General features: G+C 39.7%; 1 protein-coding gene across 2 annotated transcripts in view; it reads right to left on the bottom strand.

Annotated features, from left to right (window-relative positions):
• Nucleotides 1-3,680: 3,680 nt before the first annotated feature.
• kremen1 (kringle containing transmembrane protein 1) overlaps nucleotides 3,681-26,305 on the bottom strand; it is a 61,962-nt gene continuing 39,337 nt past the window's right edge. The window contains exons 4-9 of one of the 2 annotated variants that reach the window (XM_020636602.3): nucleotides 15,934-16,058; nucleotides 14,155-14,308; nucleotides 12,951-13,283; nucleotides 8,653-8,892; nucleotides 8,007-8,091; nucleotides 3,681-6,697 (exon numbers count right to left, since the gene is read on the bottom strand). In XM_020636602.3, the coding sequence (XP_020492258.1) occupies nucleotides 6,538-6,697; nucleotides 8,007-8,091; nucleotides 8,653-8,892; nucleotides 12,951-13,283; nucleotides 14,155-14,308; nucleotides 15,934-16,058 (1,097 nt within the window). In that variant the 3' untranslated portion in view covers nucleotides 3,681-6,537. The remainder of the gene's footprint in view (nucleotides 6,698-8,006; nucleotides 8,092-8,652; nucleotides 8,893-12,950; nucleotides 13,284-14,154; nucleotides 14,309-15,933; nucleotides 16,059-26,305) is intronic. The other variant, XM_020636603.3, reaches the window with a different exon arrangement.

Here is a 26,305-nt window from a genome sequence, read left to right as displayed (position 1 = left end):
GACTAGCTCCCTTTTCTTTCTTAAATGTTCCTCTCTCCTAATCCACCTGACTTCAGAACCCTGAGTGCAGAAAGTGGCAGGTATTGTCTTCCATTCTTCTCACTTTCTCATTCTGACAGTAACCAGACACTACCATGTATTGTCCTATTGTTGCCTCTATTACTGGTCGACTGGGGTTCAGAGGGATCAGTTTACATCACTCCACTTTTCTTGGTTATGGGAAGGTTGACTAGAGGGGGAACTACAGGCCAAGGCTATTTTTTTTTACAGGAACCCAGGGGAATGATGATACAGCTTCAAGTCTATAGCTAAGGATTAATGTTACATCTGCACAATTGCTACTGAGAGAAAAATAACATTTAGAGTCAATGGGAGGGTGTGTAGAAGGCTACAAAGATTCAATATCAGTCTCTGTGAACCTTTGAAGAGGGTCAGACAAAAACCTCAGCTGGAAAATGATACAATTTGTACTCAACAGTATGTTGAATTAAAGCATTCATTAAACATTTTTAAATATATATCAGCTTCTTTTTGACAAACAAAAGATATTTGAGTTTGCATGGAAATATACCACGGTTGTACCAAGCATTATTTTTGGGCTACTTGAGGACATGTGCTCAAAAAATCTGTCACCAGCAGAGGGTGTAAGAGGATCACTGACGGCACTGTCTTTAATTTCATGTCCTGGAATGTGTTTATCTCTGACAGTAGATCAAGCTAATTTATCTGCTTTACTAAGTAATATCATATATAAATATAAACAGTCACTAAGGTAGAAAAAAACATTTTACTAAAATCATATCAAATATCATGCATTGAGTTATGTATCAAGTGTTCATGGACTTTGTCATTCCGGTGGCACTTTCAATTTCAGACTGTTTTGTCTGTCTCCAAGGCCCCCTGAGCTCTTTCGTTTCGCTGTTAAATGTTTGAATACTTGAATAATAAATGTTCAAATGGGATCTAAAGGGAGGGAAGCTTCTTTTTGCAGTATCATTGTCTCTCTTTTCCACAAATTATTTTCAGATTCAGTTAAGGGTTAGTATTCTTGATCAACGATTTGTTTGAAGTGTGATAAATCATTCATTTATTTCTGGTTAAAACTTGTCTGTCAACCAAAATACAAATAATTCTCTGTGAGACACAAGTTTATCTTTGTGAATGTGTTGCTGCAAAACTGTCCTCAGTAATCTTAGTGTATGTTGAGCATCACATGAGATTTTGTGAAGTCCAAGTGTTTTTTGTTGTTGTTGTCGAAGAAAAAATAACCTTGTGGCTTGCATTCTTCTGGGTATTGAAGGTTGTGTGAACATTGGCAGAATATGGTGTGTTGTATTGCCCTGTGCAGCACCTAGTTTCTCAGTGGCAGACTTTCTGTAAATAACAGAAATGTTTGGCTGGATAAGATGATCCTGATTTATGTTTTGAATACTCTGCTTCCCCTGCAGCAGCAGAAAATAATCTCTTCCTTGTAATCAGGCGAGAGAAAAGGCAGATCAAACTGACAGTCCTGCTTGTATGAAATAAATGAAATCATGTCTTTTGTGCTGCTTTAATAAAATAAAGATGCCTAAAGTGAACACTGAGTAAATCACGAGTTGAGGATGAGGATTTTAATGTGATAAAAGTAACAACATGCTTGAGTTTGGTTTTCACTTAGATAGTACACATTGCATACAGTATACAGTTTAGGTTCTTATTAGGTTACCAAATCTGTATCACATACATATTTAGTCCAGGGAGCATACTATTGGGAAACAAGTTGCTATAACTATACTGTGTTCAGAAACAATATTTATTTTAATATTCTTCATTGACTGGGGAAAATGGACAAAAGAACCTGAGCCTTTCCACAATAAAGCTTTTTTTTTTTTTTCAGATCTCTTATATCTCTTATAATATAATATGTGAGTATATAATTGTGAGTGTTCCTTCAGTATCATTATATGATGACAAACGTTTTGAAAAAAGTGATTTGATGTAAAATGTGGCTCAGTCAGAAGCATTAGATGGTCTCATGTAACAATATTTGGAACTTTTAACCAAAATTTTTTCTAAGGAAACAACAGTTAATTTACAAAAAAAAGGTCTTATAATTGGCTTATACTGTAGTTAGTTCATACATTTAGTTATTTATACATCATTAATTAGCTGTTATATAATATAAGGTAAAAGAGACCTCTGATGTCATTAGTTACTTATCTTACCTCTCAGTCAGTCAGTATGGGGATTCCTTTGAAATTCATTAACAAGTTAGTTGCATATAACAACTTTTATCAAATGTGATGCTTAAAATGAGCTCGAATGGCTAAACTTGCACTTGACGAATGTCTCTGAATATGCACTGTCCCTTAACCTCTATACTGTTTCATCCTCATAGTGAAAAAGTTTTATTCGTCAGAACACATTTTTGCATATGAAATAATTAAATTAACTTCCATTAATCAATATGGTTTACTTTGACATTTTCAGTATGCTATCAGCAGCTTTCTTTTATATCACCACTGATGTTAATATGACCTATGTAATGCAAAGTAGATACTACTGTGGTTTATTATGATGATTCAATTGGCAGGATGGCATGGTTACATTTTTTTGTTTTTTGGGGGGGCTTTTATTGTGGCTATAGGACAGTGGATAGAGTTGGAAATCAGAGAGGGGAATGTGCCACAGGTCTGGAGGACTAGAGCCTCTGTACTTGGGGCCCGTACCAACCACTACGCGTCCGAGCCCCGGCATGACTCAATTATATATTATAAAGTTTACAGTAAGGCTCTCTTTGGACATTATTCATGATTGTAATATAAATTAGCAGTCAGGCAAATAGTCAGTCTGCATCAATGAAATAAAGACTGTTCAACATGAAATAGTTTACTAGTGACATAAAAGTGTCTAGAACCTAATTGTAAAACATGTATCAATCCTTTATAAGGGTAGTGGTACCAGTAAACCTCCTTGTAGCAAATGCACATCTGTCTGAGTGTGTTTATGAAGTACTTGCAAACATTTTAGAGGATTACTTTGCTTCTCCATGGAGATCAAGCTGCTTTGCCAACAAATAGCAAGCACACACTGCTGCAGTGTCTAAGAAGGAAAAAAAAGAGCCTATAAACTGTTTGAGAGTGAGCACAAGATGAAAGGAACACTGAAACACCTTTCATAAATCAGGAAATCATCACTGCATACATCCCGAGCGTTCCAGCTTATTACAAGTCCTTCCCCTGTTTGTTTTTTTTCTGATAGTGTTCCAGTTGTAAAGCTCAACTCCTGCTGTTTCTCTCTAAAATGTGAAGGTTGCATGCTTGACCTCATCCCACAGGGGAACCAATAGGTTACACATGGCCATCCAAATCCTCGCTCCGTGTGTGTGCATCTCCAAACAGTCTGGGAGTCATTTCACATATCTGATAAGTATTTAGCTCAGCAGAAAGAAGAAAAAAAAAAAAGTTGAGGGGGTGCAGATGTCCCACCATGCACCAAAAGCCCGAATCTCCTTTTCTCACATGAAAAAGGAGTTTCACATGAGAAAACTATACAGGATTAGTTTGATCTGGATTTGGGTGTTTTACGGCCCATATGCTTTCCATCCTTTTAGGATACGTAATATCGTGTGCCATTGTGTAATAAATGGAGTTTAATAAATGGAAGGAATAAAACTCAAGAACAAGCACAACACCAGCTTAAGAAACATGCATACAGTGTTTATTTTGCAACCAGGACACATTAAATAAACTACAAAGGTACTTCACTTATACAAAAGATAGATTATATCCCATTCACATACAAAATAACAATAATTTACTGTATAAATTAAACATTTCACTATGTTGCTATTTACAATTTCTTGAAAGAAAAAAAAAAGGCTTATGACCCCTCCAGATCGTTTCCCACAGGGCTTCTGGTTGTTGTTTTCACATCAACTCCAGGTTGGGGGGGTTAAAGACTGTTTCCACAGCTCAGGAGATAACGCAGAAGACTTTTCTGATTGACTTCAGGATGGGACATAGAATGGAAGTTTGCAATAACTCTCCATGCTGTCCAAACAAACATGCCCTTGTTAGATGTAACCTGTCAGACTTCATTAGCTTGTGTTTGATTTGGGCGCACATTATTTGCCATCGCTCTCACATCCAGGCTCTCTTTCTCACCCCTCTTCTCTGTCTCTCTATACGCATGGGCTGCTCTGAACATCACAGGCCCAGGGGCATGTGCTCTAGTCTTGCAATAATTAACATGAGTTACAGTTGAGCAGCGCACGTATAGCATGGAGTCACATTTTAATCAACGTCTAATTTAGAAAAAAACATGTATTTGATTGTGATTGTGTTTTTAATGGGATTTTTGAATGACGACATCCGCCTGCTTGAATGTCTCTGTGAGGCTGCATCATATCCAAAACATAACCTTTAGTCTCAAGTGCTCAGGTTGCTGCATAAAAGTACAAACTAGCTTCTTCTTTCCACTGAAACTAAATGCAAAAGAGAATAAGTCCTGTTTCATCTTGTAAGTAGAATTACATTTAAGTGCATTGACGTTTCTTTATTTATGATGTCAGTTATTAAAAAGAGTTTTTGCTGTGGAACACTTATTCCAGTCCCACAGCAGGAAGAGTCACTTGCTATGCCAGTGGTGGACCAGGAGAGTTTGACCTTTAACAAGTTGTTTAAATGCCACAGCAATGCACAGGAAAACCATTACAGCTGCAAACCTGCTGTCAGGTTGAGCATAGCACCACTGACTCCCGTTTATAAATCTGTCTTCCTTTATTTTTTTTCCGTTCAACCTTTTGGACTGAAATCAAGGTGACAAGTTAAAGCTTCCAGGCCTGCAGTGTCTCATTGAATTTAGGCGGTATATATTGCTGTCTTAGAGAGAGGCGAAATTGGATTCAACTTTTGAGCTTGGTTGACGAAAGCATTTTGACGGATCTCACAAATGCTTCGACATTTGAGACACAAAATGAAACAGAAGACATAAATATCATCATCACCACACTGAATTACATAATGTACAACAATATTCACCCCTCCCTTGTGATCAAAAGACAACTTAATGTGAACAATATGTTCAATAAATGTCCAAGACTACACATAGGAGCACACACAGAATTAAAAAAACAAACATTTTTAAAGCGCTGTCCGTTACTACACGAAGAGCTCTATTCCAAAAAGCCATGTGCTCATTTTGGCACTAAAATGAATCATCTAACGTCCACCCTGTAACAAAAAAAGTAAAAAAGATCCAGTTCAGTTGAGTTTACAATGTTTAAAAATAACTCATAATAAATGCTTTCCATCACTGTACAAGATGTGGCATTATTTCTACCTAACAGTCAGCAGTGGAAATCCTATTTTCTGGACTGAAATTTCTCATCAACCACACTGATTCTAAAGAAGTGCAGACTCCTGCGAGGGACCCCAGTCTGCTCCATGAAAGACACAGATGTTAGGAATCTGAGACAAGCAAAGAGGAGATCCTTAAGGCACTTGAACACCATCAAACCGGAAAGACTCCTGCCCACAACTGAGCAGAAAAAGCCCTCAGATCTTCCCAAGCCTCCCTAAATGGCGGTTTGTCTGCAAACTGCGCCACCCAACCCCACGAGTGAGCAACGCTACTTCTTCCCTCCGCCCAAATCCACATTAGCGCTGAGTGATCAAGTGGGTGAGCACGCTGTCTCTTGTCTATGATCTTTTTTTTGATTTTACGGTGAGTAATTCATCCCCAAAGTGCTGTGAGATCTACCATCACGTGATGTTTCCAAATCCTGATGCCCTCTCCTTAGAAAGCTAGCTGTCATGTGAAACAACACAAAAAGAAACGTTGCATATGGAATCATAAAGACAAATACATACACAACTCTTTGGATGGGAGGATTCTGGTTTTTGGCTGCAAATGTTCATCATCCATATGAGGCAGTTTGAAGAGTTATAAAAGCTGTATATATGTGTGTGTATCAACACTCCATTTATTGAGCCTTTCCTCGATACTAGTGAAGATTTGGTTACCAGTGACTGTGTTGCACCAGAAAGAGGAAAACCTTTCTATTTTCTAAACTCAAACACAGACAGTGAAGTCAGCTGTTATCTGCACCTGGCCTTGCTGTGTTTCCACTGGTGAGCCTGCAGTCTTGAAGGGTTTTTTGGAGGTATGCTGAGTGTGAGGGACGATCAGTGGGTGATGGAAATGGAGCCTGGCTGAACAAGCACAGCTCCCATCATGATAAAAGCGTCCTTGAAATTTTGTCCTCCATTCACCTCTTTGCTCTCCTCTCCCACAATGAGTTCTCTGACAGCCCTGCTTGTCCCCCTCCTCCTCGTTGCAGAGCAGGGTGGAAGGGTGCTGCCACTTCGGCCTACAGGCCATTCAGTAGCAGTCACTCAGTCAGTTGTCATTCAGCCACTCAATTCTTGGCTTGTTAGCATTGCACCTCATATAGAGTTTGATTGTCTGAGGGCCTGGCATCTGACGGCCGTTGTACAGAGTAGTTGCGGGGTGGCGGTAGGGTTTGGTTGACTGTGGAGAGCAGCAGTGGCGCTAGTTGCCCACCAGGGGGCTGAGGTCTCCGTGGTGGTTCTTTAGCTTCTTCTTGAACAGGGAGATGGTGGAGGGTCGGTAAAGAATGATCCAAGGCTCTGAAGATGCTGTGCTCTGGCTGCAGCTGTCTGAACTGCTAACTGCTGGGATGCTTGGGGACCTGAGAGGGAAAATGAGAAAAAAGAAGAAGAAGCAGAGAGAATAGTAAAACAGGAGAGAGGAGGCAGAGAATAATGGAGAGTGTGAAAAATAAAGAAGAGGATTTAGAAATGTGCATCTCTATGTTGCATTTGTCCATGCTTGATTTATAGTGCGTACAAACTTGATGAAATTTACCATGTTATTCACAATGCAACCATTTTCCTCACAAGCTAATTTGCTGATATAAATGTTGACCTGCTGAGTCACAGTTTATGAGTTGAATAAAAGTTGAAAATCTAACAATTAACTTTCATGTTACTTTTTTCTTAAATGATAGTAAATGTAAAAGATAATGGATAGTAGAAATGTAGAGGAACATTAGGCCATAATCCAAGGTAAATCAAGATATTTGTTACAGTTAGCCAATTCTGAGCTAACTTTACTGTTAGCTAGTTATTTGTAGGTCACTTCTTTACATTCTAGGAGTGAGATGCATGTGTGACTGCAAACACATGCATTTTTCACTCCCTTTTTACATCTAATTTTTCCTGCCAGCCCCCTCGTAGATTTTCTGCGTTAAGCCGATGTGAGAACGCAGCAGGATATATTGAGGAAAATTCACCGTCGGAGGGAGTGGTGACAACCGGCTCACGACCGTAGAATGTAGAGTGGACGACCAGTGAAATCCCAATGCAAGCAATGACACTGCTTCATAATGTTTTTTTGTTCGCCAGGATGTTCTTCTCAGCTGTTTTGTTCATATTAAGAAAGTGTCCAACTACAGGAAGCATCGATATAAACGCAAAAAAGAGCCTTTATAGTGTCGTATAGCAGACTCTGTAGCTTTGCTCGCCTGTCTACCTGAAATGTACTACAAAGTTTCATGAGATTTTCACAATCTAATGTTAATGGAAATCAGGGTAATGATAATAATTGCTCAGATATGCTGTTTAATGACTTGCAAACTGTAACACAGTACTGTTACGTTGTAGCAGGATTTCAACTTCCCACCATGAGCGTAAAGTCATCAAAATGGCCACAATATATATATAGTGAATTACACCTGAGGATACTTTTAAAGACTCTATTAACGCCCCACTGATATGAAGCTTATTACATTCAATCTTCCACTAAAGATGGTCAGAATCTGAATTTTTTTTATTGTTTCACCTAAATTAACAGCTTCAGCCTAGTGGATAAAACAGATACTTCTTTGTTTTTACACAATTATACTAAAAAATAAAATAGAAGGAGCTTTGGACTAATTTTAAAATTATTTTTGGGACACACTGGGATCACACACACACCTGAGACATCCTCATACTTACTTGACTGTGATATGCAGCAGCAGCTTTGCCACCATGGCTATGACTGTCAGTATGAGGAGAGCAGCCAGAGCGTAAATGGTCCACACTGCAGAGAGGAAACCACACGATAACAAGACATAAGATATCAAATCATGTTAACTGAAAAATACTGAAGAAGACTGAGAGGATAAGCAAGTAAATTATTATCAAAGCACTGCTAGCACACCTGTTAGCAGCGTTAGCAGCCAGCAAATTGGCAAGAAATGGGGATGCTTTATTACTGCACATCTGCTCACTTCAGATTGAGAAATACATCTGATAGCCTTTTGGGACAGAGCGCTCAGAGTTCAGAAGAAATAATATAAGAAGTTAAAAAAAAAGGGACAGAATACATCAGTTCACATGCGTAGCTTTGACAAGAGGCCTGATTGTGATCAGCAGGGAGACCCAAAGTAACTTCAGTTATGAGTCACTAACAGGAAAAAAAACAAACATCTCATGATCACAGGAAGTCACTCTGTGCCAAAGCCTCCAGAAGCCTCTCCTCAGTCTAAGACTTTGAAACTTTTCGAAAAAATCAGGCCATGCTTAGTTGGAGCGAAAGCCAAGAAATCTGCCAGCCTGTAAAGGTAGGAAGAGGTACAGTATATCATGGGTGTTAACATACTAGCGCTGTGGCCGTTGGTCTCGCCGTGTCCAGCCCACTGACCTGGCATGTTGTGCTCCGGTTTACCGGGGCTGGACGTGATCACGTAGCGTATCTGGGAGGAGCGTCCGTTGGAGGTGCTGTTGGATCTCTCTGTGACACTGCCAGCTAGTTGAGGCCCCGCCGTGCTGGAGACATCCTCTCCGTTCTCCTCCCCCTCTCCCTCAGCCTCCATTGTTCGACTGTCTTGGCTCCCTATTGCTGGGGATACAAAAATGAAGAATTGATTTAGACCACTGGATGTTGTTTCTGACATTATCAAGGTGCCTTAAAGCAAAAGAAGAGGATGGCTGGTGATTACTTTGTCAGGAGAAGCAAAGTCTTGAGCAGAGGCATTTTCAAATACCTTTTAATCTACTTACTCCTGTTATTAAAGTTATCTTTAAAGGAAGAATGTGAAACATTTTACACATAAATATATCAGAAATCAAGTATATCCTTTGTTTATGTCTCTCTGAGTCATGACTGTCTACAATGAGTGAGAAGTGTGAGTCCAATCATCTGTACTGTTGTCGGAGCAATCTTTGTTTTCTTTTTGTTTAGAAAAATAAAAAAATGAAAGAATTAAAAAACATCAACCTGTATGCTGATATTTGTTGCATTATATATGGGAATACAGCCATGTTCTTTTCAAAATCACGTCTTGTAACAGGACTATTTCTGAATCAAGTGGACTTTCACAGCTCTGATGGAGAGGAGTGGTGATTTGTCTGTCCTCTGTGTCATTGCAAAAGGTCAGCCATGTTGTTGTAATTTCTACTAGTTGAGTACACACATCACTTAACGCCCCCTTTAATGATTCCCCTGGGTAAAATGGTCAAATGGGCTGTGGCAGCAAGTATGAAGTAATAAGATACAACATGTTGATCATGTTGTTGAAAGTATATAAAGAGTCACGAGCCAATATTTAATACTCACAGTGTTTTTTAAGAAACAGAACTACTTTGTAAAAACACTCAAGCACGCTGTAAACATGTTGTGTTGAAAGCTTTTCTGTCTGCCTCAGTCATGATTCAAAAAGTGCTCGCAATAAATTCTGTTTGTTTTAAGCCGCTCACAGAACCAGATGGGCCGAGGTTTGCTTCATAAACTACAGTGCCAGAGAGCGTGCACTCTTTAAACTTATTTATGTGTTTTCAGAGGAAGCAACATCTTAAATAAGATCTTCTCTGCCTTTCATTTACTTCTCATCGAATGTGTGATTTATTTTTCCGACTCCTCCTAGAGAACAAACTGTGGAATGCGTCACTCTGATATCTATGTCATTTCATTCGAGTTATTGATTGTTTTTCTAACGTCTTTATTTCCAGTATGAGTTTTACAATTCATACATAGGCTTCTCTAGTTTGCCTCATCTTACAGAGAATCAATGACTTTTTGTCTCTTTCAGTTGTGACAGGTGGCCATGAAACAGAAATAATTAAGATAACTGTGATCCAAAATAATTATTTTCATAATAAGTTTTGGTAAATATCAACAAAACAACGCTAATGCAAAATGTAATATTGTTGGAGAGCCTCCTAAAAAAATGGGACATCAGTCCTTTTTTATTAGATTCCTGTGTTTCTTGTCAAAAACATTACTTGCTGAAGGCAGTCCAGAAGCTATTAAAGACCATACATCCTGTTAAATCTAACATCATGTTAGTCACAGTCAATACGATTTTACAAAGACTTGGTATCTTGCAGGGTCATCATTTAGAAGACTAAGATATACCCCAACCTGTTCCTGGTGAAATTGTACAAAAACAATTGACTAGAACTCAAAGCACCTTTTTGGTCACCTTCATATTTATAGTCTTTTTGTTATCTGCAGTTGTTAAGGTGATATAAGAAGGGCACTTGTGAAGGCAGTGGGTTGGACTTCCCTCGAGTCCCCGAGCAGGCAAAGAAAAAGATAGAAACTGACAATTTTGTTCAATCAAGATAAGAAAATGGAAAACATGCTTCGGTGCCTGCAAAAGTTTGTGAAACCATCATTGAATGTTTGTTTACGACAGTGATTTCAGCACGTTCTGTATCAAGATTGAATTTTGACAGCATGTTTTGAAGATGAGGAAAACGATTCTGTCAGCCAAATTAGAAAAAAAAAGATGTTTTCAATCCCTTATCTTTTTGACATTAACCGTAGATAAAATGATCACACTTACACACAAATGTATATCCATCCATCCATATTACTCCCATGTTTCTGTGTATCGTTTTATAAATCATATATTTTACATATTCACTGATGCGGACTAACCAATCAGTGTGGACAAAGTGAGAAACATATCATCCACAGTAACAGGGATAACCTCACAGATCTCATGCACATGGTTTCAGATTAACAGTTGCTTTCTAGCAAAAGTCGTGCCGTTTAGGAGGAATCATACACTGCTAAATTGAATTACCGAAAGTTACAATCCACCTATCTCAGGGCCCACTTTTGTTAATCAAACAGCCAAGATAACTTTTAGGTATTTAATCCAGGCCTCTTCCATGAATGGTGGTTGGAGCTTGAAGCAGCGTGGGATTTTCTTTTTCTTTTCATAAAATTACTCAACCTTACTGTGATGTCCCAACAACTTCCCACATGTTCCCCATTTGCAAACTAAATACCACACTTCAAACCTGGACTCAGCTCTGCCATCTCTGTCATCTTAGAGCGTTTATCCTGAAATTACCATTTTGCCCACTCAGCATGCCACAGCAAAGATATACTATGTACTTTGTGCCGATACTCTGTTTAACTAGTGTCTTTTTCTTAAAGTTTCTGTTTTCTCCTCTCTGAATCTGAGTTGCTACGAAATGATCTCCCATCTGTCTGTAAAAACAGGGTATTATTTCACCAGTTGACCTTTTCCTATATCACCTCTCAGATTTCATTTCTTGGTTACACGATGCCTCACGCAAAACGATAAACCCAGATGCAGTGTAGAAAGAATCGTGTCTGTCCAGAGGTCAAGACAATTCTGACCTTTGAATATCATATTTACTGTAGCGCCGGCGGGAGAGAAATATAACAAATGGAAGCAGAGAGGGAGGAGTGGGAGCAGACTGCCTCCCAGTGTAACGAGCTGTGAGCTTAAAAGTCACCTACACTGAAATATATCAAGGTGCTCTTCTCTCATGCCTCCAGTAAAATTAAACTATTAAATCATTTTTGGTGCATTCAGACGCAAAGACTGCAAGAGAAAATAACACGGAAATAGCAGAGGACAGCTTCTCTTTTTTCATTTTATTCTTATCACATTTTTCACATTAGTCTGGCATGGGAATATAATTTGCTATAAATCTTGGATTAGCTCGGCTACATGTCTGCTCAACAGTGGAATCATGCTAATCAGAGGGCATGGAGCATCGCATCACAGTATTTTGTTTGTAGGTGGCATAAAACTTGCTGTGCAACTCACTGAGCAGCACTCTGGAGAAGCAAAGCAGCCTGCTGCAGCTTGATAAGGAAGTGAGTTCCTAGAAAAACAAAGCATTATTTAAATGTGCAGAATCACCCCAGGGCAGTGAGACATTGACTGGCAAATGAAAAGAGAAAAGGGCTGTTGCACCACAACCAGCAACCCTCAAACATGCAAAACTCCAACATGGAGCAAGCACATAAACCTTAAACCTGACCATGCAAATGAGGCTCCCGGTGGGTTTGAGGTCAGCAACGACCTCTGGGGCTGAAAAATGAAGCCAACATGGAGGTGCAATTTCTGAGGTGGCCACTTGAGGCTGGCTCCAAAAGCAAGTCAATGCCCATTTGTCCCCATATAAAATTCTCAACTTAACAGCAGAATGAAACATGATGACAGCTGGGTTAAAACAAAATAGTTTTACAATTGAGAATTGAATGAGGGTTGGATTAGGGCAGCTCGGTTCATATCCGACCTGTGTCTGCTCTCCTGCATGTCATTCCCAAACCTCTCTTCCTGATTTCCTACTTCATCCACATTCCTCTGAAATGAATGCATAATTGCCCAAAAGCAAATCTTTAAAAAAGTTTTTTTTTTAAAGCGGTGTCTGTCAACACCTTGCTCCTCTCCAGCTCTACCTTCTGTCTCAAATATGTTCTCTTTAGTTCACAAAAACAACATGATGACAGCAAACTCAAGTCTTCAACAAGACAGATGAAAAACTAATTGGTTGCCATCCCAGAAGCTACTTTAATTATTATGTCTATGATTTGAAGGGGTACTGCAGTGTAGGGTGTTTGCTAGAACTCTAACCAAACATCCAAAGTGATGCTGCATAGTTAATAGAGTTTCAAAAGAGTACTACCTTGGTAAAGAAGAGCGAATCCCTGAGCCTGGTTGGTGCGATCTGAGAAGAAGTACAGGATGACAAAATCGCCTGTGACGTTCACCAGCTCACGTGGTGGGCTGCGCCAGTCGAAGCGTGCCACCACCTGATTGGTGTAACCATCTAGTAGCTCCACCATGTCCGTCTGGTCCGAGATGTCAAAGAAGGTGAAGTTGAAAAGGATGGCTGATGATCCTGGCACCTGGATAGTCCAGTAGCAAACACGACCAGCGCTGTACTTATCCGGGAAGTCAGGGGAGTAGATGACGTCTGATGGAGAGGAATAGTTTCCACCACAGGACCCTACTCGCGCTGAATGAAAGAGCACAAAAAGAAGAGGAAGGAGTGAGTGAGATTAGATAACAAAGCTTACATTATGCATAGACTAATAAGGATGTTAGGTTTATGAACTGATAACTGGGCTATTTATGGTGGTTTGTTTGACTGACAGGATAACAGGATATCATGTAAAATAATTAAATGCCACTTAAACAGGATGCACCAATTTGATACACCAAATTGGTGCAATAACTGACGTTATTAAGTATAAGCCATTTTGTTATTTGTCCACATTTTCACTGATCAACTGATTGCCCTGTTTTTTTTATCATTGTCTTGTAAAATTCAGTGCTTCCATTATCAGTTTCAATCCTTTAGTCATTGCAGTGGCTTAAGTTTTTTAACACCACATTTGACTCCACAGAGAAATAACTGGTTTAGTGCAGTAGCTATAATGAAGATTTGTTTCTACTTCTACTGTCTGTTAGAGAACCTCAAGTTGAAGTGTGTTGAGTGCAGCTTGAAGAATAAGGTATAAGTTACTTATTCAATGATGACATGTATCTTCAGTAATGTGAAAAGATGTCAGTCACTGCTGAGTGTAAGAAACAAGGGGTGCTGGAGGGAAGTCAATTTACAACTGTGCCTTCAGGAGCTGAACTGGAGCCTGATACAACAAAACATATTTAATTAAAGGTGTTAACATGACAAAAGGATTGACAGACCTGTTCCCACCTTAGGTTATTACAAACTCTAGACCCAACAGCGAAGGGCACAAAGCGTTGCTACCACAGAAACGTGTGTTTGTAAAATTGCACTATCTAATGTCAGTTGGCAAATATTTAAAAATGAAAGACAGAGATCACAGAGCCAGAGATAACGCAGTATCTGTGAACACACTTACTGTCAAATATGATGACCCAGCCGTCTCCGCCGCAGGGCTGGGTGTGGTCGCCAAAGCAAACATGGTTACACTCCATGCTGGGAGACTCGCCGTGGTCGCGCAGGTCCACTTCGTTACCACAGAAACAAGCATATCCTGACTCCATGCCAGCAAGCTGAAAAAACACAAAGAAAGGGTTACGCAAATCATTGCAACAGCAATTCAAAACAAACTTCGGGTGACACCTTCTGTGATGCTTTTCATTATAAAAGCACTTTGTTATAAAAGCACATGCGAGCGGAAGAGGAAAACACTGACGGAAACATTACAACTACTGAGAACTTTGGCTACTACTGGCTGTTCTGTTTTTTTCTTTTAAGAGATATAAAAGATGGCTCCTTGCTTTATAACAATAAACATGATTACACCATTCATGACGAACAGATTTTCAAAAATGTAACACGATCAAAAAAAGGATATCAGTGTAGGTGACTTTCAATGTATTTTACAGGATGTTACTAATTCCATTTTTAGTAACAAGTATCAAGTTGAGATGAAATACATATACACTCCTTCTCAAATTAAAGCGACTCTTTTTCTCATAATGAAAAGAGGCTGTAATCTGTGTTAGGGCAACCACAAACTCTCTGTTGTTTAGGAATCTCTTTTCCAACACTGACGCTGCACTCAGGGTGAAGAGAATAAAACGTTAAACAAAGAGCACCTATCTCTCTTTTGAGTCAAACTGTTGATAAACTGTTCCCGAAAGCGTCGGAGCAGAAATGCGTAACGTCGAAAACGTTCACACATCGTGACCTTGCCATCACTGGCTGCTTGTGCTCAAAAGAGCTATTGTCCTTTTTTGAGAAAAGACACCATTGTCCAATTTGTAGGCCCTACATGAATTCACGCAACTGAAGGTACTGCATCATTTCCCACTCTGCCTCTCTTCTCATGGAATAGGAATTTACCAAGCCTCTGCTCTCGCCAACACATGTCCTCGTTGCATTATTCTTTCTGATGAAGTTACACCAACCCGAATACTTCTGGAGGAGCAAACAAGCCCCTGATGATTGCTGTCTAACTCATCAGGCATGCTCTTTGTCAAATAGTCACACGGGATCCGTACTTCCGAGAGCACTGACGCTCGACATGCGCATTACAAACAGTGACAGTCCAAGGGTAGGCAGATGATGCCAATCTGCCACCACTTCCTGTAACATCTGCTGGAGTGAGAGGGAAAAGGGGGGGTTGGGGTGGCTGTCAGTATGTGTCAGCGCAGACGGGGCTGAAGCGGATCTACTGAGACAGAAAGTGAACACCTGGCACTGTTTAGAGCTGGGACAATGGCATGCCAGACTCAGAGATGAGGAAAATGCATTGAGGAGGAGGTGCCCACTGGGCTAATAACCATTTATTTCCAGCTGTCAGCCTTGATTGCTGTGATGATTTGTCATGCGCTGGTTGGTTTGAAACGGGAAGTTTGATGGCTGAATAAAGAGGGCATAGACTCCAATGGGCATCATGGTAATAACTGTCAGGAAACTGCCCCGTAAATGCAGATAATTTACATAAAAGCCTGACTATTGCAAGGAGACAGCTCTTGTCCATTTTAGACATGACACAGGCAATTGACCGGGCTCTTTTTCATCCACTCAGGGGGAACTTTGAAAAGTTTCCAGTGTGAGTGCCAAGATAAAGAAGTTTTTTCTCAAATTCTTTTCCTACAGGAGCTGCCAGCTTTTATCTAAGTGAAAGTTTATATGCAATGTATATGTCTGCTTCACTCCCCAATCTTACCTTGTATCTCTGCTTCCTGCAGAAGCTTATACAGTTCTGGATGGTGAGTTTGTTGGACGTCTCGCTGGTACCGGACAGAGTGGGCGGGTCACCGCTGTCTCTGAAGCAGCCAAGGTTGCCAGGCACTACGAAAGGAGAGGACATGAGGAAGGTTAAAAAACAACAACAATGAGAGATGCACAATAACTTTGATGCATTGTGCAGAACATTATTGTTATTTTATATTTTTTAACTTTGTAGATACAGTTAATCATTTCTTCCTGATCTACTGACGTCACTTGTTTGTTACCTCTGAACCATGAGGAATGCTGCGTGACTTCCTCTGAGTTTAATAATCATGTTAGTGATTAACGCGGTGCCTCATAGACACTCCCCCAAAGAAAGATCTATGGTGACAGACTAAAGAGGTTTACGCCTCCTGATACATGTCTTAGTGTAAATTGGCAACAGGCAAGCCAGCAATTTGATCTCTGAGGAAAAAGCAAGGGGGAGGACGAGGAGGGAGGGAAGAGGGGTCACGGCAGTCATAGTGACTTTTGGAATCTAGAAAATGTACTCTGTCTGTTGGATGTAAGAGTAACGTGAATTAGATTATGGATAAAACATTTTCTACATGTGTTGGGGTTTGCTGGTGTTGAGAAATCTAATCCTTGGAATAAGTTTTGTACGTCAAGAGAAGGGAACATTTGTTGGGTTGTGCATTTCGAGAGGTTATTGGAAAAACTGCAGCATCAAGAAGAAGGCAGAGCCCAACATTTTCAAACAGATTCATTTGAACCTGTGAGAATACCAAAGTGATATTAGAGCATTGGCAAAAAGTAAAATGTTTAAGAGTTCTGTGTTTTCTACTTTAGACATATTTGGATAGCCTGATATAAACTCTATAAGCAGCATCCACTTATACTCTCAACACCTCAATTTTCCTTTTCTGTTTTATACCCTCTTGGTTTTGTTGCAACTACTGAATATTCAGATGTTTGTAAGTGGTTACCTGGGGATGTATGACATAAACAGGCCAACAATCACAAATGGATCACAGACCAAGCAGATGGATGGAAGATGATTGCTGACACCTTTCTAGATCATATTCAGTCAGACATAGCTCTCCAACTTTAGTCCAGCGTGTATTCACCAAACAGTATGCAATCTTTCAAATCCAACTCAGTCATTCAACACTCTTACACGTTTAGATTAAAAGTTAAAAGTAATAATTCAGAAAGAGCCAATAAAGCATCCTGCCGTCGATGCTCCTGTTATGATGGCTTTCATTGAGAATCAAATAGGCTTATTCTTGTTTTATTTCCATGTCTTGATTTGAACTGATTCCGACAAACAGAAGTAAATTCAGAATGTGAAAGTAATTTTAACCCCAAGTACAAACCCCCCCCCCCCATTGCTCTATTCTCTTTGGTCAATTTTGGGTACATAAGTGCTCATTAGGAGAGGACAGGAGCAAGCTGTGCCCGAAATAGTTATCAGTGTAGCTCTGAGACACAATGAGAAGGCAGAAAGCATGTGACATGAAGAAACCATCACATTCTTTGCCAAAAATCTTTGATTTTTTAAATTAATTTAAACGATGAATGCAAGTTAAGTGAAGCACAAACCATCTTTAACATGAGTTCAAAGTGTGACTGAGGCTTATTGTCCAAAATCTAATTTTCTTGGGGTTGTGTGGACTTGGAATGACCTGGAACTGGAAATCAAATCAACAGAGGAAAGTACTAATCTAATAATTTAATTTTGAGCTGAGTCTTTAATACTGTAAAGACTAAAAACAGCATAGTTACACCTGTTGTTGTTCATACATGCAGTTACGAAAGATGGGGAATTTTCAAGGACAAAATAGCTCATTTGATTTGTGTTGGGTTAATTGTTTTATTGCACAATACAACAAACAGAAATCAGAGCACTTTCAATACCTAAGTCCTGTCTGGTGTATAAAACTTCAGCATTTCTCTACAGGATATGTAACAGAAGTAAATGTGAAGTTGTTTTGTTAAAATCAAATATGAATGCAAAATACATTTTCCAGAGAATACCACATTATACCCAAAGCCCCCCACACACAGACACACTGATAAAAGGTAGATAGACAAATATTTGATCAAAAGTGAGACATTGACCAGCAGCATGTCATGTCCATTTGTGTCTAACAACAGAGCCCTGCTTTGTTAAAGTTTGACAGCATACTCAGAGACTTCTCCCTCTCTGATTTGTTTTACTCAAACTGTCCTAGAACAAAATATCTCTGGAGCTTTATCACTGCTTTTGTGATCTATTTTTTTTTAAGTTGAAAGCGGCCTGCTTCACTGATGACAGCATGTTCCACCAGTGAACAACTGGCTCCCAGTTGTTGGCAGTAAAAAACAGAAAAACACTTGAACTGTTTGTAAAAGCCTGTCATGATTCAATTTTGGAACTCATTTTTCCAAAATAAAAAAAGGATGGATTAGCATGCAGCTCTATTAAAATATTTAGAACACCATTGTTGAGTCGCATCAGTCAAAACTGCCTGTGTGAACTGAAGTAACCCCCGACAAAGACCACACATGTGCTTTGCCTTTGGGGTTGCCAATGTAAATGTTTGGTTGCCACAAAAAGTAACTCAACAGATGCCTCAGATTCTTTCTGTTTATGTGGCACAAGGCTTTGGGGGGAAAAGTGTGACATGTTTCAGATTTCACCGATTTGAAAAATGAAGGAAGGGAGAAAGGGGGGGATAAAATTGAAATAGATTGGCAGAAAGAGGGCAGCTCTCGCCTGCGTTTCACTCATGATTGCTGAACGTAAAGTGACCATTGAGATTTTGGCTGCTTCTATGAGTAGCTGCTAGCATAACTGTGTTTGACAGATGACTTAACACTGAAACTACCACAAAGGAAATCATGGGAAATACAACTTTTTTTAAAGCCAAATCCACACCAAAGCTTTCAAAAGAAGTGCATATAGTTGTTTGAATGATTAGAGGGATTCCATGGTGCACACTTGTAGATTACAAACTGGATTATCTGACCAGACATGGCGGTAATTAAAAATGTCATATTTTAAGGGTGAGACGTGACAGTGCTGTTACAGCAGTTTCTTTTCTATCCCTCACTTAGATATGCACTAGATTGACCCAGAAGTATGCAGAAGTAGAGATGAGAAGAAAAGAGATAAACACCTGGTCAAGAACCAGCAGCCTCCCTGTGAGCAAGGCAGGCAGCTATACCACTTCAATGGAGCTTTAAAAAAAGTTTGGAGGGGGATGCTACTGCGGGGCTCAACAGCCAGATTAAAGGCAGCAGTGCTCCTTTTTCATTTTGCTTTGACAAGAAGATTGCAGACTGCAGTAAATGTATCTGTCTTTGTCCTCTTCTCATCCCAAAGGCTGTGAAGCGCTGGCTGAAGAGCAGCAGGTGGTGGGATCATATCGCACCCCAGCGTTGGAGGTTGGTGTGCAACTGGCGCACATTCCTTTCATGTATAGCATTAATTTTACAAAGAAAAGGTGTCGAATTGGTCTCGCATGAAAACTCCTGAGCAAAGCATTGTTTCTTTAAAACATCTGCTTTGCAGGCGCAACAAGTGCAAATAACTGAGTGTAAAATAAAGGAGAAAAAAATGCGCTAACACACTTCAAAGCTGTTGCTGGAATTTCGACTTTAATGAGCCAGAGGGGAGAAATGGAGGAAACACAAGGTGCATAAACACACCAGTCAGCCCAGACCAGACCTCTGAAAACCTCAGGAGATCGCAGCAGGAGGGGGAGTCGCCCACAAAGTTAAAAAAAAACAGACACAGAGAGCCAAACAAGTCTCGACTGCAGCCAAACTCTTCACAACCAGGCGGCCCGCTGTCTTAGCTCAGAACAGAGCAGTTACAGTTACCTACACAAGAGTAGTGCGGACGGCAGGAAACAACAGAGTTCATGTGACTGTCTGGCAGAGAGAAAGAGACACCTCTGTTGATGCAGCAGACACAACAACAGCGCCGATCCATAACACATCGGGGTGAAAGAGAGAGAAAAGAACAACAAGAAGGGAAAGAAGTAACAACATCAAACATGTGCGGCAGGCTTTGGCAAGTGCACTTGGCAGCAAGCATGCAAGCAGGTTGATGAGCTGAGGGGGCAAACATGTTATTAAGGTAACATAATTACAGTTATAAATTTCTATGCCATCTGGAGGGTGCCGAGCAAAAGACGAAAAAAAATTGGATAGTGTTTTCTTTTTTTAATAGGACTCTGGGTGTCTCTCTCTTTTAAAAAATAAATGTACTCATTTACTTCACTCGCTCGCTCTCACCCTGCACAGCGTGACACATATTCCTTATCTTTAAAGAGGAGGAAGAGGAGAGAGAGTGAGAGACAGAAAAAAATGAGGCCTTCTGGAACAATGAACCTTTAAAGTCTCTGTTTTATGATCAACACTGAAACACTAAAGGATTCCAGTAGAAAAGATGAACTCTAACTCAGGCCTGATGCTACTTTATATAAGAGACATGATGACAGGGACAAAAAGAGAAACAGAAGTCTGTATATCATGTAAAATACATACAATCATATATTTTACATTACTAGAAAATGTACACTCAGCCACTTCAACATTAAAATATAAACAATGTGAAGTCTTCTTCCTTCACCACCTTCATGTAAATGTATTTATATTAATCATCTGGGCTATGAAAAGGACTCATTTGTTGTCCGTCACCTGTTTATTCCCTCGCTGAAAATACAACTGAACAGGCTGTAAGAAACCGGCTGAAGAATTCTGGACGTGGGCGCGTCACAGCCTGGTTTAAAGGGCCTGACTGATCTGGCCCACACAGATCCTTAATGATATCGCCTCAGTGGAGGTTTCTATGATGAATGATTGCAGTCATGGGAAATGTAGCCTACGTCTGTTTTACAGAATAACTTCTCTCTTCACTTCTAATACGCCTCTTCTTTTGCACATCAAAGTCTTTACATGTGAATCATATTGGCTGATTTGTTTGCCACTGTATGCAGTATTTGTATTATCGTTTGTTTAAGACCAGAATAAATTATAGTCGGATCATATCCATGACGGTAAAATTAATCTGCAGCTATTTTGTTAATAATCAAATATTTCACAGCAGATTCTTACAAAATGAAAAAGGTGAATTTGGATTATTACACGTGAGACTGAATTGATGATAAGATCACTTTTATTGGTATTAAATTCACGTGATTGAAACTGAGACTGAAAGATTGTTGAGCTTCAAAAGAGCTCTTCAGAAACCAATGGGTGACGTCACTGAGACCACAGCTATGTTTTATACAGTCTCTGGTCCAGTTCACCTTGAATACTTCACCATCAAAATGGTCCATTGACGGGGCGCTGGTGGAACAGTCGTTAGTGCGCGTGCCCCATGTATGGAGGCTATAGTCCTCCAATCGGGCGGCCCGGGTTCGCATCCCTCCTGTGGTTCCTTTCCCACATGTCATTCCCCTCTCTCTCTCTCTCTCTCCCTGATTTCCAACTCTATCCACTGTCCTATCTCTCCAATAAAGGCACAAAATGCCCAAAAATAAATAGAAATAAAAAAAATTTCCATTGAGTATGAAAATGAACAGCTAGCTTAGCTCATTTTTTGAAGGCTACAGATTTAACGGTGGCTATGTGGACCCAGCAACAAACTACAGGTTCCAACAAACTATTAGTTATATCTTTTTTAAATCAATATAATCATTACCAAATCGATATTTTGGGTCAAACTGTTGAATAAGCAGACGTAAAGTGCCCGGGTTGTTAACATAGAGAAACCCCTTAAGGTTGAGACCTTAAGGGGTTTTGCTTTGGGGTCCGCTTTGGGGTCCTTCGGCACTCTGTTGGAGTTCCATTCGATTATATTGTTGTGTCTTAAACAGCTTTTCTAAGGAAAACACGCTTTAAAAATGTAACGACCTGTTTTCTGCTTCTCTTTATTAACCCCACTTCTTCTTTCACTGTTTGCATTTCTTATCTGAAATCACATACGTTGTCTTCTGTAGTGATTAGATAAACATTGAAATGTTGATCTTTTTATGCATCATTAGCCTTGAAACATGTTTATGGACACGGACTTCTGTCATGGAATATTTTCTTACCCAGAGTTAGACATCTAAGAGATACATTTTCTAAGGTCCTTAAGATGAAAAGAAAATAAATTGTGATTTATAGCCAAAAATATCTCTTTTTTTATAGGTCAAAAATTGACCCGTAAGGAAACAGTGGAAGAAATTTGACTTAACGTTCATTTAGCCAATAACCATCATTAGAGTAGCACCATTGCTTCATCAACATTCAATTAGTCTAAAACCAAAGACAAAAATGTCATTAGTGAATCCACACTTCAGGAGGGAAGTTAAATCTGTTAGGTCAAGAGAGGAGAAGCAGGACTTCAAAAGCACATTCCTCAAGCACTAAAAGGTTTTCAAGTAATTTAACACAGGTATGTTCTTGGAAACAATCCCGCCAACCCATTAATGAACCGCCAGCAGGTTAACTATTCAGCACGCATGCACAAACCAATTGGATCATGCACGGCCTTCCCAGGAATGCGACGTGCAACAAAGCAGGGCAACAGCTCCTTATCACGCTCCGTGACTGTGTTTTTTTTTTTCTCCCCACTATCCCAACTCATCTCTCTGCCGCTGTCTCCCTCTCATTGTGTCCCAGCCCCATTTATTACCCCTTTTGTAGTACAGTATATTCAATAAACATAAACAAACACAGCTGCTGCATCTCATCCAGCCTGTGATTAGTCTTTCCTGCTAGAACATAAGAAGAGAAACTGAGAAATATGCCACAAAGTCCCCGAAGACGACCCTTTCTGGAAAGTCCGTATTGTTTGTAAGGAGGTGGGAGTTGCTATTATGTGTTTCTGTCGGGTTTATGCTTTGCTTTTCTATGGAGATGATAAATTATCCAGCCTGGAGATGGGAACAGTTTACAGTCAGACAATAAGGGACTTATTATTGGACGGAATGACAGACTGGCTTTTGGAGACAGAGACTGCTCTGTAAGTTGTGTCAGTGTATGCACATTTACTGTATCTTCAAGTCCTCTTTTATCCTCTTTCTGTGTGTGTGTGTGTGTGTGTGTGTGTGTGTGTGTGTGTGTGTGAGTTTGGTGGTGGGGACTGTGTTACAACAAGATTGAGATGGTGGAGATCAATGCCCCAGCCCGGGGCCCTGGGAGAGTGACTAACCATCTAATTAGAGAGAAGAGGGAAGAGCCGGAGCTTTAAATGAATAATTAGTGCCTTCTCAGAGACCAGCCTGAACAATGCAAGGGGAAGAAGATGAAAAATAGCCTCCAAGATCCATCCCTGTGCCTCCCTCTAGCCTCCCCTCACAAACCAAACAGCCTGAGTCACAAGGGGTCCCGGGGGGATTTGATAGCAGAGCAAAAAATAAAAAATAAACAGACATACTGTGGCCACCCTAGGTGTAAGATAAGCACAACAGGGTACTTCCACTTAACATAATTAAATTCCAAAGTGATAGACAGTGTTAGATAACCGTGTTTTCCAGGTTATCTGCATGTGAATAATAGCGGCGAAATCTCCAGGAAAGTGTTATATAAGTTTGCTGAATGTAAAAAAAAAACGATTAATGAGCTGAAAAGTCCAATTTGCATCTGGATAACTCTTTCTATGATTCCAATCAAGAGATATCATATACAATTCTTTCTAAGACATGCAACAAACACACAAGTTTCATTTGCAAACTTGTGTGCAAAACGTACAAACACCAAGTGCAAAAGGAAGTGCACTGCGCAACGGGCCAAAGGTGTTTTTGATGGTGTAAAGTTACTACAGATAGGTAGGTAACACTAAGTAAAACTCATCGTTGTAGACATGGTTGGAAACAGTTGTGACTGGAGGTAAACTTACAGCTAAAAGCAGAAGCGATGGCAATGAGAGTAATGAGCTCCATAGAAGCACGCTCATTGTTTTCTTAGAGTCTAAACAGCCTTGGAACTGTAAATGAAAGTCTTTGCTTTTTAGTACAATAAGACAAAAGGCATGTGGTTATTAATCAAAGATGTGTTCTGTACTTCTTGCCAAATATTGAGTTAACTTTTTTTGAAGCATAGTACAAGACTGTGATTAATGGATTGCTCACGACAAAAATCAAAAGACTTTTCCTCAAGGAGCTTGAATTCAAATGTTGAATGAATTATGAACATTTAATGACAGTTTATCCAACAGATCAGTCTTTGTCAGATTGTGTCTTCTGTAACCTCCATGTTGAACTTTTCATTGAGTCACCCAATTAATTCATTGTCTTTCAAGGATGAATGCCCAGAACATATTTGATGTTGTTTTAGAGTTGGTACAGCAGGAATACCTCAGTTAGGAATGGATTTGAAGGAAGCTGGAGACAGATATTCATGGTCACCTTGATGAGGCCTACTGACATTGGTGGAGAAGTTTCATGTTTTTAAGGATTCTGTGTGAGCATCCTAACATGGTGACATTAGCTTCTAACTCAAAGAATTAGCTCACAGAGCAATAAAAACAAGACGGCTGTAGACTCTGCACAATTGGCTTTTGGCTGTCATTACAAATCATACTTAGAAAGCTAACACGTTTTACTTACATTTGGTCAAAACCAGAAAATTGTAAACTCACCCTGTTAGCTTTGCACTTGCTGCTGAACCAAATCTAATGTATGTACCATAACCATGCTGACCTACATTTGGCAATGAGCCCTCATTCCTGAAAGCTAAATAGGTTCTCCGCTTTTCATCTCCTCCACTTTCTCAAGACAATCACTACACAATAGTCCTCTACTTGTTCTCATTAGCAAACATTCTACACAACCAGCTCTCCTTGTAATCAATACCTTTAATTCCCTAATGGCCCCGCCTGATTTAACCTCGGCCATACTGAGAGAGGGAAGGAGCCACAGAGAGAAACTGAGAAATTAAATCTGATGTCCTCTGGCTTGTTTTTTGCAAGAGGCTCTACTTGCTAGTTTCAGGTGCTGTGAGCTTCCAGCCAGGTATTTCCCCTGAGGGGACGTGTGGGCGGAGCTATGAGGAGGTCAGAGGTCAGAATGAGATAACAAAGAGCTCCTCAAGTAAAGACAGGTCTAAAAGACAGACTGACAGATGTCTGTACCGCAAACCATCCAATAAACAAAAAATGAAACGTCTCTTGGAGACAAACATGCTTCACTCACTGAGCACCTGTGAGCCTTAAAACGAAGGAAAACATTAATGCTGTGAGAATTTTTTTTTTTATATCGTGATTAAACGCTGAATTGCTTTATTTAATTGTAATAAAAAGCACTTTTAGTCACATGTTTGAAATTCAGTTATTTTGCATTTCGAAACAGTTTTTGTTATGCTTTAAGTTTGAACCAATTTGGAACTGTCTTAAGGGTAATTTACTCCCTGTTTGAATACAAGCCTGCTATTACTTTGAAATAAAATAAGGAACTTCCAGTAGATCAAAGGTTATGACATTAACTTAACCATGAAAAAAAGGAACTTTTTCACAGATTTAAAAGTCTATGAAACGACTAAAGGGAACAGTAAAACAGTGATTTTTTTTTTTTCATTTAAAGGTGGTGTTTGTAGCATTGTTTGTTGCAGCTTGTAAACACAACATTCAAACTCCTCCTAGGCTCATCTCCCCAGAAGCACAGACTCCCTGCAGGACATACTGCCTGTATAAGAATGGAGTCTTCAAATGTTTGTTGTCACAAATTGGATATTACCTCTGACTCATCAATTGAGTTGTCCAGGTTTTTGTTTTTTTTAAATGAGCCATTCAAAGGCACAGCGGGGTCGTTCTTTTTCATCGCTGTGACTAAAAGCTTGAAAAGATACAGTTGCACACGATTAAAAATAATTTCTGACCTTACATTAACTAACCCTCAAAGATCTAGAAAAAAATATCTCTCTGCTTGGTTTTATATGTTTTTTTTAATTTTCTTTGTTTTTTACACTATGGGAAAACATGATTCCGCTCTCGGCTAATGAGTAGTGCTCTCCTACTTCTCTAGAGTAAGAATAGTAAACATCTCTGATGTAAGAAGAAATTTAACTTGAGCCTTCTAAGAAAGAAACGTCTACTGTAACCAGGATTAGAATTAAACATCAGAATCTACAGCCACATCACCTGTGGTAAATCTTTAAATATACTAGCTATTAAAAGAAGAAGGTTGGCATATTTCTATGAGAAATGTATAATAACTAATTTGGTTGGTTGGTGATATTCCTGGTTGGTCATTTTTGAATAGCAGCCTGGGTCAGTGAGGCCAGAAAACTAATTCTGGACATTGGATTCAGGAGGGTGCAGACATGCATAGTCTTTAGCTCATCTTCATGAATGCACTGTGGTTCTTGTGCTAAGCCCCAAAATTTGGTAT

This window comes from Labrus bergylta, chromosome 2 (genome assembly GCF_963930695.1).
Source record: "Labrus bergylta chromosome 2, fLabBer1.1, whole genome shotgun sequence".
Lineage (NCBI taxonomy): Eukaryota > Metazoa > Chordata > Actinopteri > Labriformes > Labridae > Labrus > Labrus bergylta.
The sequence above is the reverse complement of the archived record's forward strand: the minus strand, read 5'-3'. Positions and strand labels throughout refer to the sequence as shown.